The sequence below is a fragment of the Coregonus lavaretus genome, assembly GCF_964263955.1.
Source record: "Coregonus lavaretus genome assembly, contig: HAP1_SCAFFOLD_1524, whole genome shotgun sequence".
NCBI lineage: Eukaryota > Metazoa > Chordata > Actinopteri > Salmoniformes > Salmonidae > Coregonus > Coregonus lavaretus.
Window position 1 is genome coordinate 75,556 of NW_028164231.1, and position 23,571 is coordinate 99,126.

General features: G+C 44.7%; 1 protein-coding gene across 1 annotated transcript in view; it reads right to left on the minus strand.

Moving 5' to 3' along the window:
• The window catches only part of LOC311117301 (glypican-6-like), a 55,655-nt gene extending 37,654 nt beyond the window's left edge, over positions 1-18,001 (minus strand). The window contains exon 1 of the mRNA XM_084192267.1: positions 17,284-18,001. Coding sequence (XP_084048393.1) covers positions 17,284-17,440 — 157 coding nt within the window. The 5' untranslated portion in view covers positions 17,441-18,001. The remainder of the gene's footprint in view (positions 1-17,283) is intronic.
• Between the last annotated feature and the right edge of the window lie 5,570 nt (positions 18,002-23,571).

Consider the following 23,571-nt stretch of genomic DNA (forward strand, 5'->3'; position numbering starts at 1 on the left):
TGACAAGATCCTCCCGTGTAGTTCTGGGCTGATCCCTCACCGTTCTCGTGATCATTGCAACTCCATGAGGTGAGATCTTGCATGGAGCCCCAGGCCGAGGGAGATTGACAGGTGTTTTGTGTTTCTTTCATTTGAGAATAATCGCACCAACTGTTGTCACCTTCTCACCAAGCTGCTTGGCGATGGTCTTGTAGACCATTCCAGCCTTGTGTAGGTCTACAATCTTGTCCCTGACATCCTTGGAGAGCTCTTTGGTCTTGGCCATGGTGGAGAGTTTGGAATCTGATTGATTGATTGCTTCTGTGGACAGGTGTCTTTTATAGAGGTAACAAACTGAGATTAGGAGCACTCCCTTTAAGAGTGTGCTCCTAATCTCAGCTCGTTACCTGTATAAAAGACACCTGGGAGCCAGAAATCTTTCTGATTGAGAGGGGGTCAAATACTCATTTCCCTCATTAAAATGCAAATCGATATATAACATTTTTTACATGCGTCTTTCTTGATTTTTTTGTTATTATTCTGTCTCTCACTGTTCAAATAAACCTACCATTAAAATTATAGACTGATCATTTCTTTGTCAGTGGGCAAACGGACAAAATCAGCAGGGGATCAAATACTTTTTTCCCCTCACTGTAGCAAGCCACGGCAGTGTTTCCTCTGCAGTGGGGGGGAAAGGTCACGGAAGGGGGTCCCTCCTATAATTTGTATGTTGAAGGACTGAGGAGCTCAGTTCTGGTGACTTTTTAAAAGGACATTCCACTCCAAAATGAATTAAAATAAGTATTCTGACGCCATCTAAAATAGAGGTTCCACCTCCAGAAATTTGCCCAATAACACATTGGTAAAATGATTTATTTAAATGATTAACATATTGGGCCATGTACAGTATAGAGCCTATGCATGGTCCATATTATCAGGTATGCTATTAGCAACAAACATTATCACCTTTAGCCCAGCTGATGCAGCAAAGTGCAAATAAATAGGCTGAAGCATGGGGTTGCCTATCTGCATTTACCCTATTGGGCTAATCATTAGCCAGATCTCAAATGTGATCTTTTAAGTAGTTATTATCATATTGATACATGTTATGTCCCAAAAAGCTGTTAGGGTAAGTCGCAACCTGGGGTAAAAAGCCCCCTGCCTGTTAGGGTAACTGGCCACCCGGGGTAAAAAGCCCCCTGCCTGTAAGGGTAACTCGCCACCCGGGGTAAAAAGCCCCCTGCCTGTAAGGGTAACTCGCCACCCGGGGTAAAAAGCCCCCTGCCTGTTAGGGTAACTCGCCACCCGGGGTTAAAAGCCCCCTGCCTGTTAGGGTAACTCGCCACCCGGGGTTAAAAGCCCCCTGCCTGTTAGGGTAACTCGCCACCCGGGGTTAAAAGCCCCCTGCCTGTACTTCTCACAGAAACCACTTCATTTCACAATTTTCCACCCAACACTTCCCCTGGTTTCCACTACTCTTGCTCAACAAAAAATGTGTGTCACATTACAATTTTTTAAGTCAATCCAAATAAATGATTGAGGTAGAGAGGCATTGTACCCCAAGTCACCCTACAATTGACCGGTGTTACATGTAGCCCCACTCTCCCCTATGCAAATTGTGGAGCAGTAACGTGCTTAACCATGCTTCTGCTAAAATCCCCGGGTTTAAAACGACGCAGTTCGCGCATATTTAGGAGTTGAGAAATAAATAAAGTAGGAGTGGAAAGCTGGGATTCCCCTCATTTTAACAAAAGCCATTAAAACTGCTGTTTTCACAATTGCAATAATTGTTGTGCATTGACTGCTTGTCAGAATGCATGTTTCCCTCTGTAGGGCACTTATAACATGAATGCGCCACGAGAGGAATATTTATCTAGCATAGAACACAACAAGCCGACTAGGTAAATAGATCAACTATTCCACTCTGGGGTTGTTGGATTTTTTAAATTAATTACTTGTTTAGTTTGCAGAGGAAAAGTACAAGTGGAATGTTATAGCATCTTCAAAATGATCTTCATTGTGGTGCAGCACCACAGCAAAATGAGTGCAGCAGAAACACAGCCACGGCCACCTGACAACGTCTGTAGGAGCTAACCATTTTTCGTGAACAGGGTGGTGTACCTAATAAAGTGGCCAATGAGTTAGGCTTGGGCGGTATACCGTATATACTGTGGTATTTGGAAATAGCCACAGGATGGTTTTTCAATACTGTCAAAAATAAAATGTTGGTTTTGTGCGTGCAGCAAACTGAGTAGCATTTTGCTGGGATGTCTGTCCTGCAAATAGTTTGTCAGAGACTGTGTGAAATGCGCTCGTTAGCATTTAGTTAACATTGACTATGGGGTTTTACATGTACTTGTTAGCATTGATAACCTTCGGATTACAGAGGCTCAGTGGGGTTTGAAAATAACGGCCCTTGTTCGCTGCTCTGGCACCCCAATGGTGGAACAAGCTCCCTCACGACGCCAGGACAGCGGAGTCACTCACCACCTTCCGGAGACATTTGAAACCCCACCTCTTTAAGGAATACCTGGGATAGGATAAAGTAATCCTTCTACCCCCCCCCACCCCCAAAAAAAAAAAAAAAATTGTAAAGTGGTTATCCCACTGGCTATAAGGTGAATGCACCAATTTGTAAGTCGCTCTGGATAAGAGCGTCTGCTAAATGACGTAAATGTAAATGTGTGTTCAGTGCCGGTATTACCGGATATCCAGGGATGGCACAAGGTTGGTATAAAGGTATGACAATCTGGATACCTCCCAAGCCTACACTGAGTGTACACACACGTTTTCAGTGCATGGCAAGTCATTTTCACCCCCCAACAAACATCGCTGTCTGTCAGTTGAAGAAGCATTTGAAAGGTTTAAAAATGTGAACACACAAACAATACATTCCAGTCTTGTCAGTAAAGGATGAAAACGGGCCCAGGTATAAACAGCCCATCAATGTTTATAACAGACGTCCAAAAGAAGCTGAATTGAGATCCACCAGATGTTGGGACAGGAACAGGACTGGCTGCTGCGGCCGCCCGGGAAAAGCCCTCCAGGCTGAATGCGGTCAGGTGCAAGATCAGATTTCTGGGCCCTCAAAGCTACAAAAGGGCAACAATGATTCTGATATACCTGTTGGGCTTTAAGAAACTGACACCAGACAGCGCTGTGGGAAGAAATACTCAACCTGAAGGCAAAATGGTTGACATTTTAGTCATTTAGCAGACGCTCTTATCCAGAGTGACTTACAGTTAGTGAGTGCATACATTTTCATACTGGCCCCCCGTGGGAAACGAACCCACAGCCCTGGCGTTGCAAGCGTCATGCTCTACCAACTGAGCTACAGGGGACTATTGGGCTTTAGTCATGACCAACTAACTCCGTCCCATTCCAAATGATATGGAGTGGATGTGTCAATAAATCACTGCGACTATGAGATGGGTCTTTCCAACAATGTAACATGGTTTCTGTCCCGTCTCCAGTTTCCTCACAAAGCCTTGTTTTTCTTTCAGGGAGAACTGCCACCCTCAAACTTACCGACCAAATTATTTGTAGTTTTTCAAGCCTTTATTTTAAAAGCATTGGAGCCTTTGAAGGGCCTTTTATTCTAATTGAAATCCTGCGCCTCGGCCAGCAGGATTTCTGCCGACGGTTTGTTCATGTTTTAAATTTGGTTTTGATGACCTCGTCAGTCAAATTCACAAAGCTATGTGAAAAAGCTAAGACAGAGGCCCACTTACAGCTTGGCTGGAAATTATAAAACATATTTAAAGCAAAAGCAGAGGACCGCGGCTTATTTCCCCCCCCAATTCTCAGATAATTAGTTAATTATATATTCAAAAGCATGGAGCGGCGTGAGGGATTAGGTCATTAGGTGACCTATTAGGCTAACTATACTTTGGAAAACTGAGCTAAGTGTTAGTGGGAGCCTCATCGGTGGGAGTCTTGATGCAGGCCTTGGGAGTAATTAGCAGGGATTACAGCTCATCTGGCCTGGACCCAGCACTGGGGTTCCAGCCCAAACACGCAGGCGAGTCCCTAGCTTCAGGCCTTCACTCATCCTGCTCCCCAACCACACAGGCCTCTGGCAAATACAAGACGATGTCGTAATCATCCTCATGATCGTTGCCAGTACATCTTCATAACAATCCAGAAATCTTGACTGATAGTTCCTGTATGGTGCTTCATGTCTTGGTCTCTCCCTAGCGCTCACATTAGGGTTGGGCAATTTGGCCAAAATATTATATCACAATTTGACTGTATGACAGTATTTGACTGTATTCTGTTTCTGAATAATCTGAAGTCCACATACGATTTATGGGTAGTGTTGGACCCTAGGACGGCTACAAATGAAATGTAAGTGGTTTTAAAATAGGCTTTTTCCATTCTAATTGTTTTCTACTGATCAACCAAACTTCGACCCAAAATGATCGGTCATAGCTACCTGACAGTGAAGTAGCCTATAATACAGTGCCCTATTTGTAGAACATTTCATAGGAATCAATCCCCCTGTATACAGTATACCACCTAACCCACACAGTGAGCTCCAAAAGTACAGGGACACATTTTGTTGTTTTGGCTCTGTACTCCAGCACTTTGGATTTGAAATGATACTATGACTATGAGGTTAAAGTGCAGACTGTCAGCCTTAATTTGAGGGTATTGTCATCCATATCGGGTGAACTGTTTAGAAATTACAGCACTTTTTGTACATAGTCCCCACATTTTAGGAGACCAATAGTATTGAGACAAATTCACTTTGTGTATTGAAGTAGTAAAAAGTATTATTTGGTCCCAAATTCATAGCACGCAATGACTACATTAAGCTTGTGACTCCACACATTTATTGGATGCATTTGCTTGTTTGTTTTGATTGGGTTTCAGATCATTTTTTGCCAAATAGAAATGAATGGTAAATTATGTTGTGTCATTTTGGATTCACTTATTGTAAATACGAATAAAATATGTTTTAAAACTCATCTACATTCATGTGGATGCTACCACGGTTTCGGATAATCCTGAATGACTCGTGAATAATGATGAGTGAAGAAGTTAAAACGCACAAATACAGCCACCCCCCCGCCCAAAAAAAATGCTAACCTCCCCTGCGCCTGTGGATACAATGGCGCCGGAGGGGATCGTGCTATTTTGTTTGTTTTTTTGCATTGTTCATAACTTATTTTGTACATAATGTTGCTGCTACAGTCTTATGCGGTATTGTTATTTTACTGCTGCGCTTTAATTATTTTTTACTTTTATTTCTTTTAGGTATTCTTTCTTAAAACTGCATTGTTGGTTAAGGGCTTGTAAGTAAGATTTCACTGCAAGGTCTACACCTGTTGTATTCGGCGCATGTGACAAATACAATTTGATATTGTAATGGTGAGAGGTTAGCATGTCTTGGGGGTATATTTGTGCGTCTAACTTTCTCACTCATCATTATTCACGATTCATTCAGGATTATGTGTAATCATGGTAGCATCCACATTAATGTAGAAGTGTTTAGAAACATTATATTCTTATTTACAACAGAGACTGCAAAAATGACACATTTACCATTCATTTCTATTGGGCAAAAAATTATCTGAAACAACCAAAACAAACAGCAAATGCATCCAACAAATGTGTAGAGTCACATGCTTGATGTAGTCATTGTGTGCTATGAACATAATAATAATAATAATAATAATAATAATAATAATAATAATAATAATAAGCCATTTAGCAGACGCTTTTATCCAAAGTGACTTAGTCATGCGTGCATACATTTTTGTGTATGGGTGGTCCCGGGGATCGAACCCACTACCTTGGCGTTACAAGCGCCGTGCTCTACCAGCTGAGCTACAGAGGACCAAATACTTCACTTTTGACTACTTTAATACACATTAGTGAATTTGCCTCAATACTGTTGGTCTCCTAAAATGTGGGGACAATGTACAAAAAGTGCTGTTATTTCTAAACAGTTCCCCCGATATGGATGAAAATATCGCTGTCCAAATACTTTTGTAGATCACTGTATGACCTCACTGTCTGAGGCACAGCCATGTCCGTCTGGGGGGGGGGGGGGGGGGGGGGGGGCTATAGTCAGTCACCATCCTCAGAGTTTGGGATCAGAGCCTGAAGTTCTTCCCACTCCTCACAGCTGGCTGAGTGACACCACCACTGAGTGATCCCAACACAAAAAGACACACCACGGCTCAGATATCAAGGGAACAACAAAACACAAAAGGAATTTCAGCCGTGAAAGAAGTGGCACTATGGAAAATGGCTAACATAACAACGGCTGTAAAAAGCCTTGGCGGAGGAGCAGCAGATCCGACTGTGACAATACCAAACGACAACTCATATTGAGGCATGACAGCAAAGCCTGGGGGAGAAGTGTGTGTGAAAACGACAGCAGCGGTCTGTTTTGGCATGAAAATCATCTGGAAGCCTTCCACACAAAGAACCCCTGAGGAGTAGATGGTGGAGGGAGGGAACAGAGGGAGGGAGCAGAGGGAGGGAACAGAGGGAGGGAGGGAACAGAGGGAGGGAGGGAGGGAGGGTAGAGAACAGAGGGAGGGTAGAGAGGGAGGGTAGAGAACAGAGGGAGGGTAGAGAACAGAGGGAGGGTAGAGAACAGAGGGAGGGTAGGAACAGAGGGAGGGTAGGAACAGAGGGAGGGTAGGAACAGAGGGAGGGTAGAGAACAGAGGGAGGGTAGAGAACAGAGGGAGGGTAGAGAACAGAGGGAGGGTAGAGAACAGAGGGAGGGTAGAGAACAGAGGGAGGGTAGAGAACAGAGGGAGGGTAGAGAACAGAGGGAGGGTAGAGAACAGAGGGAGGGAGGGTACAGAGGGAGGGAGAACAAGTAGCCTAAGTACGGCAGGGTATGGAGGAGAGGAAAGTACAGGAGCAGGAAGAGACTAATAAACCATTACGGAGACAAGGAAGAGACTGAGGGAGATTCACTAAGGCAGCAGGACGGAGAATGAAACAAAACTCCTCTGGATTTGTTAGAACAGCTCCTATGAGCTGAGTGTTACGGGAGAGAGTCAGGGAAACATGAAGTGATATGTCAGCCGGAGCGAGGTGGGAAAGAGCGAGACTGCCGACTTAACAGCATGCAAACAGGACGTGTTAACAAGGATTTTGAGGTGGCGCTCCCCGTCAAGCAAAAGTGTGGAAAGCCACAAACCCAGATCTCACAGCTCTCCTCAGAAAGAGGCGTGGGCCCATAACCATAGAAATACAATTCAGATTATATGGCCGTATACAAACTCTCTCAGTATCACTAGAACAAAACTACAGAGCAACGAGCCAAACTTGCAGAGACACATGAGTCTTCGATTAAGGTCATGGTCTGTGTGCCTCAGTAAGTCACTCTGGGCCTCTCTCCCTCTCTTTGTTGTGGTGGTTCCCAGCTCCAGGGACCCCGTGTGTGGGTCTTGGTGGTCCCGTGTGTGGGTCTTGGTGGTCCTGTGTGGAATGTTGCGGGGAGGGAGGTAGACTGGCCTAAAAGGGGGTGCCCCATTGTTATACACTGCATCCACCCCCCCACTGATCTGATCTGTCGCTCACTGGGCAGCGGGGAGGGTGAGGGGTGGGCTGGCCGGCGTGAGGGAGGTTGCGAGATGGCAGCACAACAAATGCTGCCAACTTTAATGGGAATACACATGCCATTCATCCCAACATGTTACATTAAAGGATCAACATGTTGGAAAAATAACATACTTGAGATAACAAGTTGAACACCAGCCAATGTGGCCAAGCACAGGTCAGACCTAAAATCCTTTAGCTACTGGACAAGACCCGCAAACCTAACTACTCTGCTTTTTGGTTAAGGTCTGTCAGGTGAAGTGCTAAGGCAGCCCATGGCTGAATTCCAAATTGCACCCTATTTCCTACATAGTGCACTACGGAGCCTGATGAAGTAGTGCACTATATAGGGAACAGGGTGCCATTTGGGACAAATCCCATTTGTTTTTGGTGGGAATGATTGGTTATTTGCCTGTGAATGTGGATAAGGCTGCGAGTGGGTGGAAGCAGTACAGCGGCGGGCACCAGGCGGAACACAGGTCACAGCGCTGCCGTCACACCTGGCCACCACAGGTCACAGCGCTGCCGTCACACCTGGCCACCACAGGTCACAGCGCTGCCGTCACACCTGGCCACCACAGGTCACAGCACTGCCGTCACACCTGGCCACCACAGGTCACAGAGATGCCATCCCACCCGGCCGCCACAGGTCACAGCGCCGCCATCCCGCCAACCACAGCGCCGCCATCCCGCCCACCCACCACAGGTCACAGCACCGCCATAGGACAAGTATCTGATAAGGCTGCTGTCGGCGCCCCCAAACCACCCCCCCGGTGGACGCTTGCTCTCACGCTAATCAGGAAGGAGGCCATCGATATAGAACAGCTTTTGTAATTTCCCTAACGAACCAACCAACATGATTCAGATATTCATTACATGTTGTTTACCCCTTAGAACAGAGATCACTGGAACTCAACAACAATTATATCATCAAGGCTGTTTTGTTGACTCTTGTTGCTATCATAACATATTTGGCATGTAATGACAAGGACCATTTGACAAGCAGGTGGTTGGTCTGATGTCAGTTATAGAGAGGGAGCAGCACACCCTGTTGGCACAGTCCAGAATTAACTATGGGATAAAGGTAGTAAAAACATGTGGATGGGGAAATAATAGAAATCAATACAAGGAAGATCAGGAGAACATGTTATCTAACAGTGATTTGGTTAGGTGCACTGTGTCCACAATAATGAAAGCAGTTCACTTGTTTTTGTGTTTCTGTTTAGCCTAACACTGGGGTTCGCTGAGTCTCAAGGTTTCACAGAGTTCACTGGCCTTGAGAAGGGAACATGACAATAGTTGGTTTGTTTATTAGTTAATTATTAAAGATGTTAAAACAGTCTGGGAGCAGAAGAGCACAGATATACAAGCTTCCCAGACTATGTCCCAGTTCCCCTAGCTTGCTCTTATCTGCTGAATGTTATGGCAATAACACAAGCTGCTATTTATCAAACCATAAAGACGCAGAGCCCACAGACACCAGCAAAGATATTCAGCAGGGGAAGTAGACCTCACACTCCTCCACCGCTAAACGTCTTCAGCTCACTCACAGGCTAACGTGCGGTCACAGTGGCTGAGTTTCAGTCAATGCTCCGGACTGATTATGAGCGGGATGTTACTGCAGCAGAAAGTAGGGAGGGAAAGATGACCCAACCCTTCTCCTCTTGGTCTTTGATCCTTGCCATTATCCCATACCTGAGGCATGACATCACCGCCAGTGTAAACCAAAACAGATTTTTTGCTTGAGTAGAAAGAGAGAAGTACAGTGTGGTGCCTGGCCCTGGATGGAATGAAGATATGTTGACATGGTAGATACCCATCTGGTCAGTGTTAACCACTCTTTTCTGCCTCTTTTGAAAAGCATGTCCCCCCTGCCACCGTGCAGCAAAGCACTTGACACACACTTTCCCCCAACATCTATGCCAGTGATCGAGAGCAAATGCCAGTGATTTCATCACCCACCCCACACCTCATCCCGCTGTAGCAGACAGGCAGGGTACTCCCTATAGAAGTCCTAGGGCCTGAATGTGGTTGCCATAAACGGTGTCCCTGATTGTCTATAGGGTGGATGTTTTACCCTCAGTAAAGGTTCTATGCATTTCTTCGTGGAATAGAATGGCATGCGCTCATAACGCATGTTCTGCTTTATAATAACAGATACACAAACTTCAAAAATTGCCAATAGGTCACAGCTCCCATGTGAAGGTTGTAAAAGACCATGGTATTTAGAAACTATTTAACAATGGACTGCTGTTCCTCCAGAGCTATCAATGCTTGAGCATTGATGGGTTTTCCATTACAGTTTTATTACATTAAAACCTCTATTGAATATTAGTCTGTCGATTCCAACTAAGCGTTTGGCTTTAATTTGCATGGTTGAACAGTTTTTTCTGTGCCAAGGGCTAGATGTATAATAAGCAGTGTATTACACCAATCACTGATTCATGGCCAGACCATTCAAGACAACAGCTAAATAAACACTGCCATTTACATTTACATTTTAGTCATTTAGCAGACGCTCTTATCCAGAGCGACTTACAGTTCAGTGAGTGCATACATTTTTCATACTGGCCCCCCGTGGGAAACGAACCCACAAGCCTGGCATTGCAAGCGCCATGCTCTACCAACTGAGCTACAGGAGGGCGGATACATACATACAATTTAATAATTAAATACTCATAGATAAAAAGTTGAATATTTTGGGACGCACATCATAAAGGGAGGGGAGGGGTGGAGGAGTAGAAAGATGTGATGGGAGCGGAGGATTACAACGATGGCTGCTGTGTGTTTCTCTCTCAGGATGATATTCTCTGTACTGAAGCCTGATACTACCCCATTAAAAACAAAATAATCACAAGTTTCTTTCTGTCATAATATCATGATAAATCATCATGGTAATATAACAATAAAATACATGTTTTAAAGAAAGACAACGAATGAAACTGAACTTTTTCCAGTGCACAACCATAAACCAACAACCAGGAAAAATAAAGAAATAACATTTCAATTTTAAGTTCAGTCCTCCAATGATCAAGCAAGTCTATTTCAGTGAGGCAGAGCCTTCTAGTGACTTTTGCCTGGAATTTAGCATTGGAGGATTTGGAGTGTACTTAAATAATAATACCCTTGCTGATTAATCGCTGGGAGAGAAGGGGTAGTGGAACTGGTAGCAATGAGACTTTCATGCATACAGTGCATTCGGAAAGTATTCAGACCCATTCCCTACGGACAAGGTCCCACAGTTGACAGTGCATGTCAGAGCAAAAACCAAGCCATGAGGTCAAAGTAACTGTCCGTAGAGCTCCAAGACAGGATTGTGTCGAGGCACATATCTGGGGAAGGGTACCAAAACATTTCTGCCGCATTGAACGTTCCCAAGAACGCAGTGGCTTCCAGCATTCTTAAATGGAAGAAGTTTGGAACCACCAAGACTCTTCCTAGAGCTGGCTGCCTGGCCAAACTGAGCAATCGTGGGTGAAGGGCCTTGGTCAGGGAGGAGACCAAGAATCAGATGGTCACTCTGACAGAGCTCCAGCGTTCCTCTGTGGAGATGGGAGAACCTTTCAGGACAACCAACTCCGCAGCACTCCACCAATCAGGCCTTTATGGTAGAGTGGCCAGACGGCTGCCACTCCTCAGTAAAAGGCACATGACAGCCCGCTTGGAGTTTGCCAAAAGGCACCTAAAGACTCTCAGACAATGAGAAACAAGATGCTCTGGTCTGATGAAACCAAGATTGAACTCTTTGGCCTGAATGCCAAGCGTCACGTCTGGAGGAAACCTGGCACCATCCCTACGGTAAAACATTGTGGTGGCAGCATCATGCTGTGGGGATGTTTTTCAGCGGCAGGGACTGGGAGACGAGTCAGGATCGAGGGAAAGATGAACGGAGCAAAGTACAGAGATATCCTTGATGAAAGCCTGCTCCAGAGCGCTCAGGACCTCAGACTGGGGCAAAGGTTCACCTTCCAACAGGACAACGACCCTAAGCACACAGCCAAGACAACGTAAGAGTGGCTTCGGGACAAGTCTCTGAATGTCCTTGAATGGCCCAGCCAGAGCCCGGACTTGAACCCGATCTAACATCTCTGGAGAGACCTGAAAATAGCTGTGCAGCGACGCTCCCCATCCAACCTGACAGAGCTTGAGAGGATCTGTAGAGAAGAATGGGAGAAACTCCCCAAATACAGGTGTGCCAAGCTTGTAGCGTCATACCCAAGAAGACTCAAGGCTGTAATCGCTGCCAAAGTTGCTTCAACAAAGTACTGAGTAAAGGGTCTGTATACTTATGTAAATGTAATAACCGGTGCCCCCGCACATAGACTCTGTAACGATACCCTCTGTATATAGTCTCGCTACTGTTATTTTACTGCTTTCATTTTTTACTTATCTATTGTTTACTTAACACATATTTTTCTTAAAACTGCATTGTTGGTTAAGCACTTGTAAGTAAGCATTTCACTGTAAGGTCTACACCTGTTGTATTCGGGGGCATGTGACAAATAACTTATTTGAAAAAAAATCTAAAAACCTGTTTCTGCTTTGTCATTATGGGTATTGTGTGTAGATTGATGAGGGGGAAAAACAATTTAATCAATTTTAGAATAAGGCTGTAACGTAACAAAATATGGAAAAAGTCAAGGGGTCTGAATACTTTCCGAATGCACTGTATTGTCTGCTGTGTGTGTACAGGTTTTACTATAGTGCCAGAAGTCATCACAAGAACAGTAAACCAACTGAAATTCATTTGTCGGTCCTCACTTGTAAAAAGGCTATTTTAGGCTTAGGGGTTAGGTTTAGAATTAGGATTTAGTGGTTAAGGTTAGGGTAAGGGAAAATAGGTTTTTGAATGGGAATCAATTGTTGGTCCCCAAAAAGTCCTCACAAGTATAGTAAGACATAGCTGTGTGTGTGATGTCCAATGTGATGCCTGGACCAATTCAGAAGTTTTAAAGTGGGCTAAAGACAATAGATGTTTTGACTCACTGCCAGATGAATTGGGGCAGAACTCAGAGCCCAGAATGGAGGGGCGCTCAATTAGATTTCACCTCTGGGACGTTTTCTTCCTAGCAACACAAAACATTGTTTTCCTAGAATCCAGGCAGGGGCATTTGTGTTCCCCTCAGATTTTTGAGAGCCCCAACCCTATTTGACAACAGTAGACCTTGTCGCTCTCCCTGGATCAATTATCTCAGTCTATCGGTGACAAAGAGGCGCTCGTTGAAGTTGGCCCAGGCTTCTATATTGGAGACGTGTGCACAACACACAAACCTGCCTTTTATAATCTCCCTCATTTCAAACTATCACAACAAAACAGAGAGATCCATCACAATGAATGCAGGCATGTTGGGGTACCCTCAATTATGTTTTGCATGACAATGATAGATAACCAAAGATAAAGAACCTGGAAAGCAGTCTATGGTACACCCTGATAGAGGCATACTGCTCAGATTGTAATGAGCCAATCTAGACCTCAGCCAAGGGAATCTGAACCTTCTCGGTAATTATCTGTGAACAGATGCATGGCAATGGTTAAATAAATTATACAGAAAAAATATATAAACACAAGAACTTAAAATATTTTACTGAGTCACAGTTCATAAGGAAATCAGTCAATTGAAATAAATTAAATAGGCCCTAATCGATGGATGTCACATGACTGGGAATACAGATATGCATCTGTTGGTCACAGATACCTTTAAAAAAAGGTAGGGGCATGGATCATAAAACCAGTCAGTATCTGGTGAGACCACCATTTGTGACTGTCCGATTCGATCGTATTTGGCAAAATAAAATTGTTTTTTTTTTTACATTGGATAAAAGTTAGAAAGAAATTGTATATCATACACTACAGCTGAGGGACAACAGGAAAGTAATTCTGCTTTGAAAATTAATAAACTTGTAACCTCACTTTTGAGAAAATGGCCCTTGAATGTTTTGGTACACCTACTGGAGAGCTCTTTTTTGTCTACACCCATTCAGCATCATTCACACCTTCTAAAGCCTTAACCCCCACCCATCTCTTTAAGGATTCACACGTGAGGCCATGTACTAAACCAACAAAGATTTCACGACTAAAGGCTGGTTTATACTACGGGTGTGTTTGTAAATGTAATCTGGAGTGCCAGAGTGTGCTCTGGGCGTTCGTAAACTCAGAGCGTTGTCAGATTGTCCGTTCGTAAATTCAGAGCGCACACTGGACGCTCTGGCCGAGGAGTAGGGTTGATCTGAGCGTTCTAACCTAACAGCAGTCAAGCACCCAAGCTAACTGACTAACGTTGGCTAGCTTGCTAGCTACTTCCAGACACAGATGAGAGAACCGCTCACTCTGACCATTTTACTCACCATAGAAGAGCTGGTTAGGCTGTTTTTATGTTATCCAGTGTTGGTGACTGCAACTGTGCTGCTGGCAACAATTTAATTCTAATGTTTTGCCAACGTTTACTGACACCGGCCATATTCAACGGGTGTTGAGCGTTCGTAAATTAATCAGTTATTCTGCGCTCTTGCACACTCAGATGAGAGTGCTCTGAAATCGGAGTAGATAGCCAGAGCGAATTTACCAGCTACGGCTATCGAACAGTTGTCGCAGTGACATGAGCATTCTATTGAAATGGTTACTTGCATAGTGGAGTCTTTTGTTTAGACATGTAGCTAGCTAAACAATGAACCATAATCCCAACTCATAACATTACTAACCTGCATGAATCTGCAGGTAGCTAACCAATCAGGTTCAATGTTAGCTAGCTAACATTAGGCTATAACTAGCAATGCAAATGGCTGAGATATAAATAATATAACTATACAGATCATACACGCTAACGTTAGCTAGCTAACAGTACACTAACTTGAAATGAAAACGACTTTGACTAAATTAGAAACGTGTAATATCTGAAAATGTAGCTAGCTAGACTATCTTACCAGTATTCATGTGTGGACGCTTCTCGCTCTCTGTCACGGATGCCATGGTTGCCCTTAGTTTGAAGATGTAATCCAGAGACAGGTGTTTTTATACAACAGCCTTCTGTGTGTTCTCTTTTCGACTCAGTCTGTATATTTGCAATCAAACGCCAGAGTTTTCTCCATCTCCTTAGCTATCATAGTCCAATTCCACTGATTTCAAAACTTGGTTATCCAGAAAGTGGAGTAACATTTATGAAGTTCTATTACGTGATATCTTTCAAGACAGAAGCGTGCTACATTGCAGGCCAACCTCAACTCATCTCTAGGCATGTCCAGCCCACTCATTATCTCAGCCAATCATGGCTAGCGGGAAGAATGCTGTCTTTTTCTGTGGCTAAACCAACTAGGCTCGTAATTTAACAATTTAATTCGTATTTACAGATGGCATACAAGTTTGTTATTAAGGCACATGAAAGTTCATGTTCCAGAACGCATCTACCCAAAAACGCATTTTGATAAATAAGAAGTTTACATTGAAATGGCTCTCCTGTGAAGTAGTAACGACATACACCTAGTTTCCTGAAACCAGTCACATTTGCCTCATGCAGCGTGACATCCCCTTCGCATAGAGTTGATCAGGCTGTTGATTGTGGCCTGTGGAATGTTGTCCCACTCCTCTTCAATGGCTGCGAAAAAAGCATTAAAATGTATGCACTAACTACTGTAAGTAGCTCTGGATAAGAGCGTCTGCTAAATGACTCACTACTGTATGTTGCTCAAATGTAAATGTAACGTCTGTGCGAAGTTGCTGGACAAAACTGCACATTTTAGAGTGGCCTTTTATTGTCCCCAGCACAAGGTGCACCCGTGTAATGATCATGCGGTTTAGTCAGCTTCTTGATATGCCACACCTGTCAGGTGGATGGATTATTTTGGCAAATGAGAAATGCTCACTAGCAGGAATGCAAAAAATGCATGTAGAGCTTTTTGTGCATATGGAACATTTCTGGGATCTTTTATTTCAGCTCATGAAACCAACACTTTACATGTTGAGTTTATATTTTTGTTCAGTGTAGTAGAAAACGAAAGTTAAGCATGGGAGGCATAGAAATAGTACACATAGAACCAATCTACTGCTTCTTAGAATTTCAATCAGAATGACATATCTATAACTGACATATCTATAACTCACATTTCTATGTGAATTTGGTGAAGTTACATATTGCAGCTTTAACAAATCAAGGTGCTAACAGGAAAACGCTTTAATTCATCTAATTCCGTCGGGCGGTAACTTAGTGGTTAAGAGCGTTGTGCCAGTAACCGAAAGGTCGCTGGTTCTAATCCCCGAGCCGACTAGGTGAAAAATCTGTCGATGTGCCCTTTAGCAAGGCACTTAACCCTAATTGCTCCTGTAAGTCGCTCTGGATAAGAGCGTCTGCTAAATGACTAAAATGTAATGTAAATCTAAGGCCTGGGGTGAAGGAAAAAGACAGACATAGTAAAAATAGGTTATAGGCTAGTTAGTTCCAGTTACAAAACGGGGCTTTCTATAAGGGACATGAATAGAGGGAATCCTACTATTAGGTGATGCAAAGAACCAACATGCTGATGACCATAGAAATCCTATCTAATTCCTAATTCTATGCTGATGACCATGTCTATTAAAAGTTAAGATCTAGATACTATGACATCCATTACCTACTTCTATAGAAAAGGAGAAGAGACCAAACCTACATTCAACATATTACATTAATCTAATATGTACTTAAAGTTCCAACACATTGTCAAAACATGAAATTGACCAAAAACTGAAACGGGAAAGGACAAGAGAGGGTGGTATTTAAAGTATGCGGGGCACAGGGAGGAATATCTTTGCGCCCCCAACGCTGTTCCCCTGTACGGCCATTTAGAATCTACTCCAAAATGTTAATTACTTCCAATTGGAAGTCAAACTATACTGATTATTAACTAAAAGTCTAGCCCATTGAGGGTTCACTTCATAGAGTCACTCTCATAAATAATACGACTTTATAGACTATTTAAAAAATATTAAGGTTATGGTTTTTGTTTTCCCCCCCCCAAACGTCTAGTCTTAACTTACATGTCTATCTTACAAACAAATAAAAAACATCAAATAGACTATTACACCGATATATTGACTATGGCATGCTCTAAATTGACTTCTAATGTCAAATACATGACCCAGTTTTCCTCCAAATCACCGCAGGTTGGCTAATAAGGGCCGCAAAGACACAACTTCGGAAGCCAGGAAATAACCCAAGGTCTGTTGCTTGTACTGGACTGCAGAGTTTGTATATTGTTTTAGTTCCTGTTTTAAAATCAGCAAAAAGTGTTTCCTAAATGAACGAGGCAAGTATTTGCTGTTTATATTTGCTGTGGAATAAAGGCCCAGTAAAAACAACAGCTATGGAAGTTTAGCCTATAGGAGTAAGGGGGATTGTGAGTTTAGTTATTTTTAAGTCAAGTCATAAAAATCTGTCATGAATACTAGGATCACTGATTGATAAAGTGAATCATTCAACTTTGGTAAAAGATTGTAGAAAGATAGATACGTTTGACATAGGCTTAGGCTATCAAGTTATTTTCAGATGCGTGTTACACAAACGTTACATTGTTAAATGATAATGTTACAAGTGAACTTGATTAACATTGTAGTTTTAAATGTGACAATGATATTCATGCAAAGACAAGACAGTTGGCTACACACCTAACATAAATGACAGACGAACAAACTTACAAAACATATGGTTCTGGCCTAATTTAAATAAAAACCGTTGAAATAACAAATGAACAAGATTTAAGGCAAATTTACCGTGTATTCCTTTGTTGGGAACATCATTGGCGTTGAAGCCTTTGGAACTGTACGCAGCCCTAACTTCATTGCAGCTTGTCGACTTGGGCTCAGCCTTCGTCGAAACAAACAGCACGGCAAATGTGTAAACCGTAGAGAAGACTAACATTGTCTTCATTGAGTCGGTTAAATAAAAGTTTAAAATATAGGCGCAACGCAAAAACACTGGAAAGACGCTCAGCTGTAGGCTATTACTAGGACAGCGTTTCAACTCGCACGTTGAATTTCCTCATGGAGACTCTAATTTCTTTCAACTTCGCTGGCAACGAAAGTTATAAAAGTTAGCAAGTTGGTTGACTAACTGGATTATTCATTCATAGCCGTGATTGGGCCTCCTTAAACAACTAAGACAAAATAAAAAATTATCGGAAAGTTCACAAAAAAAAAAGCAAAAATAGTATCAGTTTCTTGTCTTCAGCATGTATTTCTAGTTCCAGACTCTCCCATAGAAACACAAAGCAGTCAACAAAACATTTGTTTCAAACTTTTCTAAATAAGCAGCCAAACTTATTTTCACAATGTTCGTCTTTAAAGTTGCATCCACCTCGACTTCAGTTCCGACGAGGAAAAGTAGAGTTGACCCAAAGTTTTTGCAGTCTTCAGCACACAGCGGTTGCTTTACAGACAGGACACTGTGCGTGCTACAGCTCAGATGTTAGGCGCATAGCAACGTCCCAGGGAGAATCTCAATTGCACACTCCTCGCGTCCTCTCTCCTAGCACCATTGGAGAAGAAAGCCAGAGGTCCCGCCCCTCTGACCTTCTCCTCCAATGGATTTTGAGGAGGCGAGTAGAGAGGAAAGAGGACGCGAGGAGTAGACAACTGAGATTTTCCCCCAGTGGATAGCCAGAATTGCGAGTTCCTGAGAAAGACTTGGGAACACAAAACGCCCGGGGTGGAGCATGGACCAGACGTTAAGTAAGCCTTTGCCACTGCGTTCTCCAGCAGCCAAAACGCACATTGATCTGGGTTTAGAAAACCAGGAGTTATTGGCAAAATATCTGTTTTGATTGGTCAAAACACCAATTTGTGGGAAACGATCAGACTTGGTCTGCCTGTGTAAACCCAGCCATATAGACCTACTTGTCGCCATAATATTTTTGTCTCTGTTGAATGTCAAACTTTATTGTGTATTAGTAACAAGAAGTGTTACTCTGCAAAACCTGCACTTATCTTTCCACCAAACCTTTACCACATTTCATCCCAATTACCCTCTGAATTCCACTGTGGACCACTTCTACACTGTAGCCACACTGACTGCATCATTACTTGTAGAATGGCAGATACATACGCTGCCCTGTGTGCGACTCAGACTCACATTCAAACAAATGACAAATCCCCTGTCCTCAAAACCCCTGTCCTCAGATCCCCGTCCTCAAATCCCCTGTCCTCAAAACCCCTGTCCTCAGATCCCCTGTCCTCAGATCCCCTGTCCTCAAAACCCCTGTCCTCAGATCCCCGTCCTCAAATCCCCGTCCTCAGATCCCCGTCCTCAGATCCCCGTCCTCAAAACCCCTGTCCTCAGATCCCCGTCCTCAGATCCCCGTCCTCAAATCTCCTGTCCTCAGATCCCCGTCCTCAAAACCCCTGTCCTCAGATCCCCGTCCTCAAATCTCCTGTCCTCAGATCCCCGTCCTCAAATCTCCTGTCCTCAGATCTCCTGTCCTCAGATCCCCTGTCCTCAAAGGCCTCAGACAGCAACAAACACAGGTAAAGCGACACTGCCGGGGAGAAGGTTGGTTGCTTTCTAAGTATGTCTGCCTGTCTTGAACTGGGTGTGTAGTGGAGTACTAGGCCTGCGTCCCAAATGGCACTCTATTCCCTATGCATTGTACTACTTTACATAAGGAATAGGGTGCCATTTGGGAACCATGGGTGTGTAGTGTGGGGTACTGGGGCTATGGCAGGCGGAGGAGATGCATGGGCAGGCAGGGACATCTCATTCACAGGTTGACAGACAGTCTGCTATGACACCACCACCACTCTCTCTTCTCTTTTCTCCTCTCCAGGCCTGAGGTTCAATCACAGCCAAAGCAGCACTGCTGTCTGTCAGACGCTTCATAATTAAAGGAGACATTAGCCAGCACGCTTAGATCATGCCAGATGAAGGTGTGTGTGTGTGTGTGTGTGTGTGCGCGCGCGTGTGTGTGACCCCTCTACCGATGGCTGAGAAGCCTATTGAGGGGCTTGGTTCAAAGAAAAAGCAGCTGTTTTTAAAAAGTTCTTCCCTCTCTTTATTCATGTTCATCTGCCTCTGATCTTACTCATGCAAAATCCCTAACATATATCTCATAGTTAACCAGAATCCCTAACAGATATCTCTGTAGCTCAATGTGGTCCTCTGTAGCTCAATTGGTAGAGCATGGCGCTTGTAACGCCAGGGTAGTGGGTTCGATCCCTGGGACCACCCATATGTAAAAATGTATGCACACATGACTGTAAGTCGCTTTGGATAAAAGCGTCTGCTAAATGGCATATTATTATTATTATTATTTTTATAGTTAACCAGAATCCCTAACAGATATCTTATAGTTAACCAGAATCCCTAACAGATATCTCATAGTTAACCAGAATCCCTAACAGATATCTCATAGTTAACCAGAATCCCTAACAGATATCTCATAGTTAACCAGAATCCCTAACAGATATCTCATAGTTAACCAGAATCCCTAATAGATATCTCACAGTTAACCAGAATCCCTAACAGATATCTCATAGTTAACCAGAATCCCTAACAGATATCTCATAATTAACCAGAATCCCTAACAGATATCTCATAGTTAACCAGAATCCCTAACAGATATCTCATAGTTAACCAGAATCCCTAACAGATATCTTATAGTTAACCAGAATCCCTAACAGATATCTTATAGTTAACCAGAGGCCATTTTGGTCATTATCTGTTAGTCAAGTGAGTTTCCGAACACAACAGGGCATCTCATCCAGTCAAAACAACCCAGTATCTTAAACCCCCAGCAATAGGGATCCTATGCTCCTAACAATATCCCCCTGTTCCCCCAACAATATACCCCTGTTCCCCAACAATATACCCCTGTTCCCCAACAATATCCCCCTGTTCCCTAACAATATACCCCTGTTCCCCCAACAATATACCCCTGTTCCCCAACAATATCCCCCTGTTCCCTAACAATATACCCCTGTTCCCCCAACAATATACCCCTGTTCTCCAACAATATACTCCTGTTCCCCAACAATATACCCCTGTTCCCCAACAATATACCCCTGTTCCCCAACAATATACCCCTGTTCCCCAACAATATACCCCTGTTCTCCAACAATATACCCCTGTTCCCCAACAATATACCCCTGTTCCCCAAGAATATACCCCTGCTTCCCAACAATATACCCCTGTTCCCCAACAATATACCCGTTCCCTAACAATATACCCATGTTCCCCAAGAATATACCCCTGTTCGTGTGCGTGCATTGGGTTTGGGGGGGTAGCACTCAGCAAAATGACATTCCTCCTTTTGTATGTCCACATTCCAGAGTCTGCTCCATTCATTCCGTGTGACTGCGGCTGCTGGGGAAGCCAGGGGTTGACGAAGAGCAGGTGTGCGTCCCAAATGACACCCTATCCCCTATATAGTGGATCAAATTTGATTTGATTTGATAGTGCATGGGGGCTCTGGTCAAAAGTAATGCACTATATAGGGTGCCATTTGGGACGGGAGGATGCTGGGCCGAGTGCATGGGAGACCGGGGGGCGGTTGCTCCTCTCAATGGGATAACAAAAGGTAAGAAAATGGTCCAGTGCCATGGTGATTAAATGTGAATAAGCATTGAGAGAGGTTTCCAGCTTCTCTTTATCTGATGAATTTCAACATCTAGCTGCCCGGTTGAATTGGAGAGGATAGGAGAAGACAGTCTGTGTGTACAGTATGTTTAATGTGAACAGTATAAATGCAAAAGCATGAATTGAAAATACGTTACTAGAATTTTTATAATCCACTGCTTGGTTTCCTCTCAAGCACATGAAGGTGCTTTAAAGTCCAATATCTGATACCACAATGGAAAACATTCTGGCCATGCATTTGTGTGCATAAGTAATAATGAGCACATTCATATTCATACAGGAAGACGGAGTCAGTCACTAAAGCAGAAAATCTAACTATTCCCGATTGTAGGGAGCTACTCCCACTGTTCCCGCTGACTAACATCAAATTGACCTTTCACTCTGACAATGTGGGCCGTTTCTACGTTGCCCCAATATTACCTTAAGAAAACATCCAGGCTCTGCATTTCAATGGGGCTGTTTGCCTCCCATTAGCATTAGGAGTATAGCCCAGCAGGCTGGGTCAGCTGCCTGGCTGCTCTCCCTCTCCCTCCCTGGGTCAGCTGCCTGGCTGCTCTCCCTCTCCCTCCCTGGGTCAGCTGCCTGGCTGCTCTCCCTCTCCCTCCCTGGGTCAGCTGCCTGGCTGCTCTCCCTCTCCCTCCCTGGGTCAGCTGCCTGGCTGCTCTCCCTCTCCCTCCCTGGGTCAGCTGCATGGCTGCTCTCCCTCTCCCTCCCTGGGTCAGCTGCCTGGCTGCTCTCCCTCTCCCTCCCTGGGTCAGCTGCCTGGCTGCTCTCCCTCTCCCTCCCTGGGTCAGCTGCATGGCTGCTCTCCCTCTCCCTCCCTGGGTCAGCTGCATGGCTGCTCTCCCTACCCTCCCTGGGTCAGCTGCCTGGCTGCTCTCCCTCTCCCTCCCTGGGTCAGCTGCATGGCTGCTCTCCCTCTCCCTCCCTGGGTCAGCTGCATGGCTGCTCTCCCTCTCCCTCCCTGGGTCAGCTGCATGGCTGCTCTCCCTACCCTCCCTGGGTCAGCTGCCTGGCTGCTTTCCCTCTCCCTCCCTGGGTCAGCTGCGGGCGTGTCGTGTGTGTGCAGCTTTGGTGATGGCCCTGTTAACAGAGGCTCAAGAAGAGACAATAAAATGTATACTTGATTCACATGGAGCCTGAATACAAACACAACCTTAATGAATCTCATTGACTAATTGTATGTGTGAGTCATGGCAGAGTGATTGTTTGTCACCTGGTCAGGTATAAGGGATAATTTGTCCTGGGGGGTTAATGACATTAGAGATAGAGGGGCTCAGGCTTAAACTACTCCAGTCTGCTTTTCAGCTCATTTATCACTTGATTTACTTAACAAAAGGCACATCTCAATAGGTGGTCCAGGTATCCTCATGACATGGCACAAGTGGTGGGGGGGGGGGGGATTCCTATTTTGTTCTCTATTGCCCCACTATTGTTCCTCGAGCAAGGGGGGAGGCCGAAGACATCACTAATCCCAATCAGACCAACTCAAAAATTGCTGGAGGACATCCTAAATGGCACCCCATCCCCTACATAGTGCACCTTTGACGAGAGCCCATAGCGCACTATATACGGAATAGGGTGCCATTTGGCACATAATCTGAAGAGGTGCTGTGGACCACTGTGATGCGTGATTTGAAGGAGTCAGGCACAGGAGGGTAAATCACAGTATACCAAGTTTATTCCGTAATCCAGCGTAACCAGTCCAGTGCGGAAAACAGGCGCACTGGAACAAACATGCACACGGGGAAAATACCCCGGGAATTCAAAATACTGAGCTCCACCGAGCTACTAATCCTCACAATGAACAATCACCCACAAGGACAAGGGGGCAGAGGGAACACTTAAACACGTACTAATGAGGGTAATATGAACCAGGTGTGTGTAATTGACAAGACAAGACAAATGGAATGATGAGATATGGAGCGGCAGTGGCTAGAAGGCCGGTGACGACAAACGCCGAAGCCTGGCCGAACAAGGAGGGGAGGCAGCTTCGGAGGAAGTCGTGACAGTACCCCCCCCCCTTGACGCGCAGCTCCACTAGCGCGCCGACCCCGGCCTCGGGGACGGCCAGGAGGACGCGGAGCAGGGCGAGCCGGATGGCGACGGTAGAAATCCCGCAACAGGGAGGGATCGAGGATATCCCTCACCGGGACCCAGCACCGTTCCTCCGGACCGTACCCCTCCCACTCCACAAGGTACTGAAGGCCCCCCACCCGACGCCTCGAATCCAAGATGGAACGGCCGGAGTACGCCGGGGCCCCCTCGATGTCCAGAGGAGGCGGAGGGACCTCCCACACCTCAGACTCCTGGAGCGGACCAGCCACCACCGGCCTGAGGAGAGACACATGAAACGAGGGGTTAATACGGTAATCATGGGGGAGTAATAACCTATAGGTAACCTCGTTGATTCTCCTCAGGACTTTGAACGG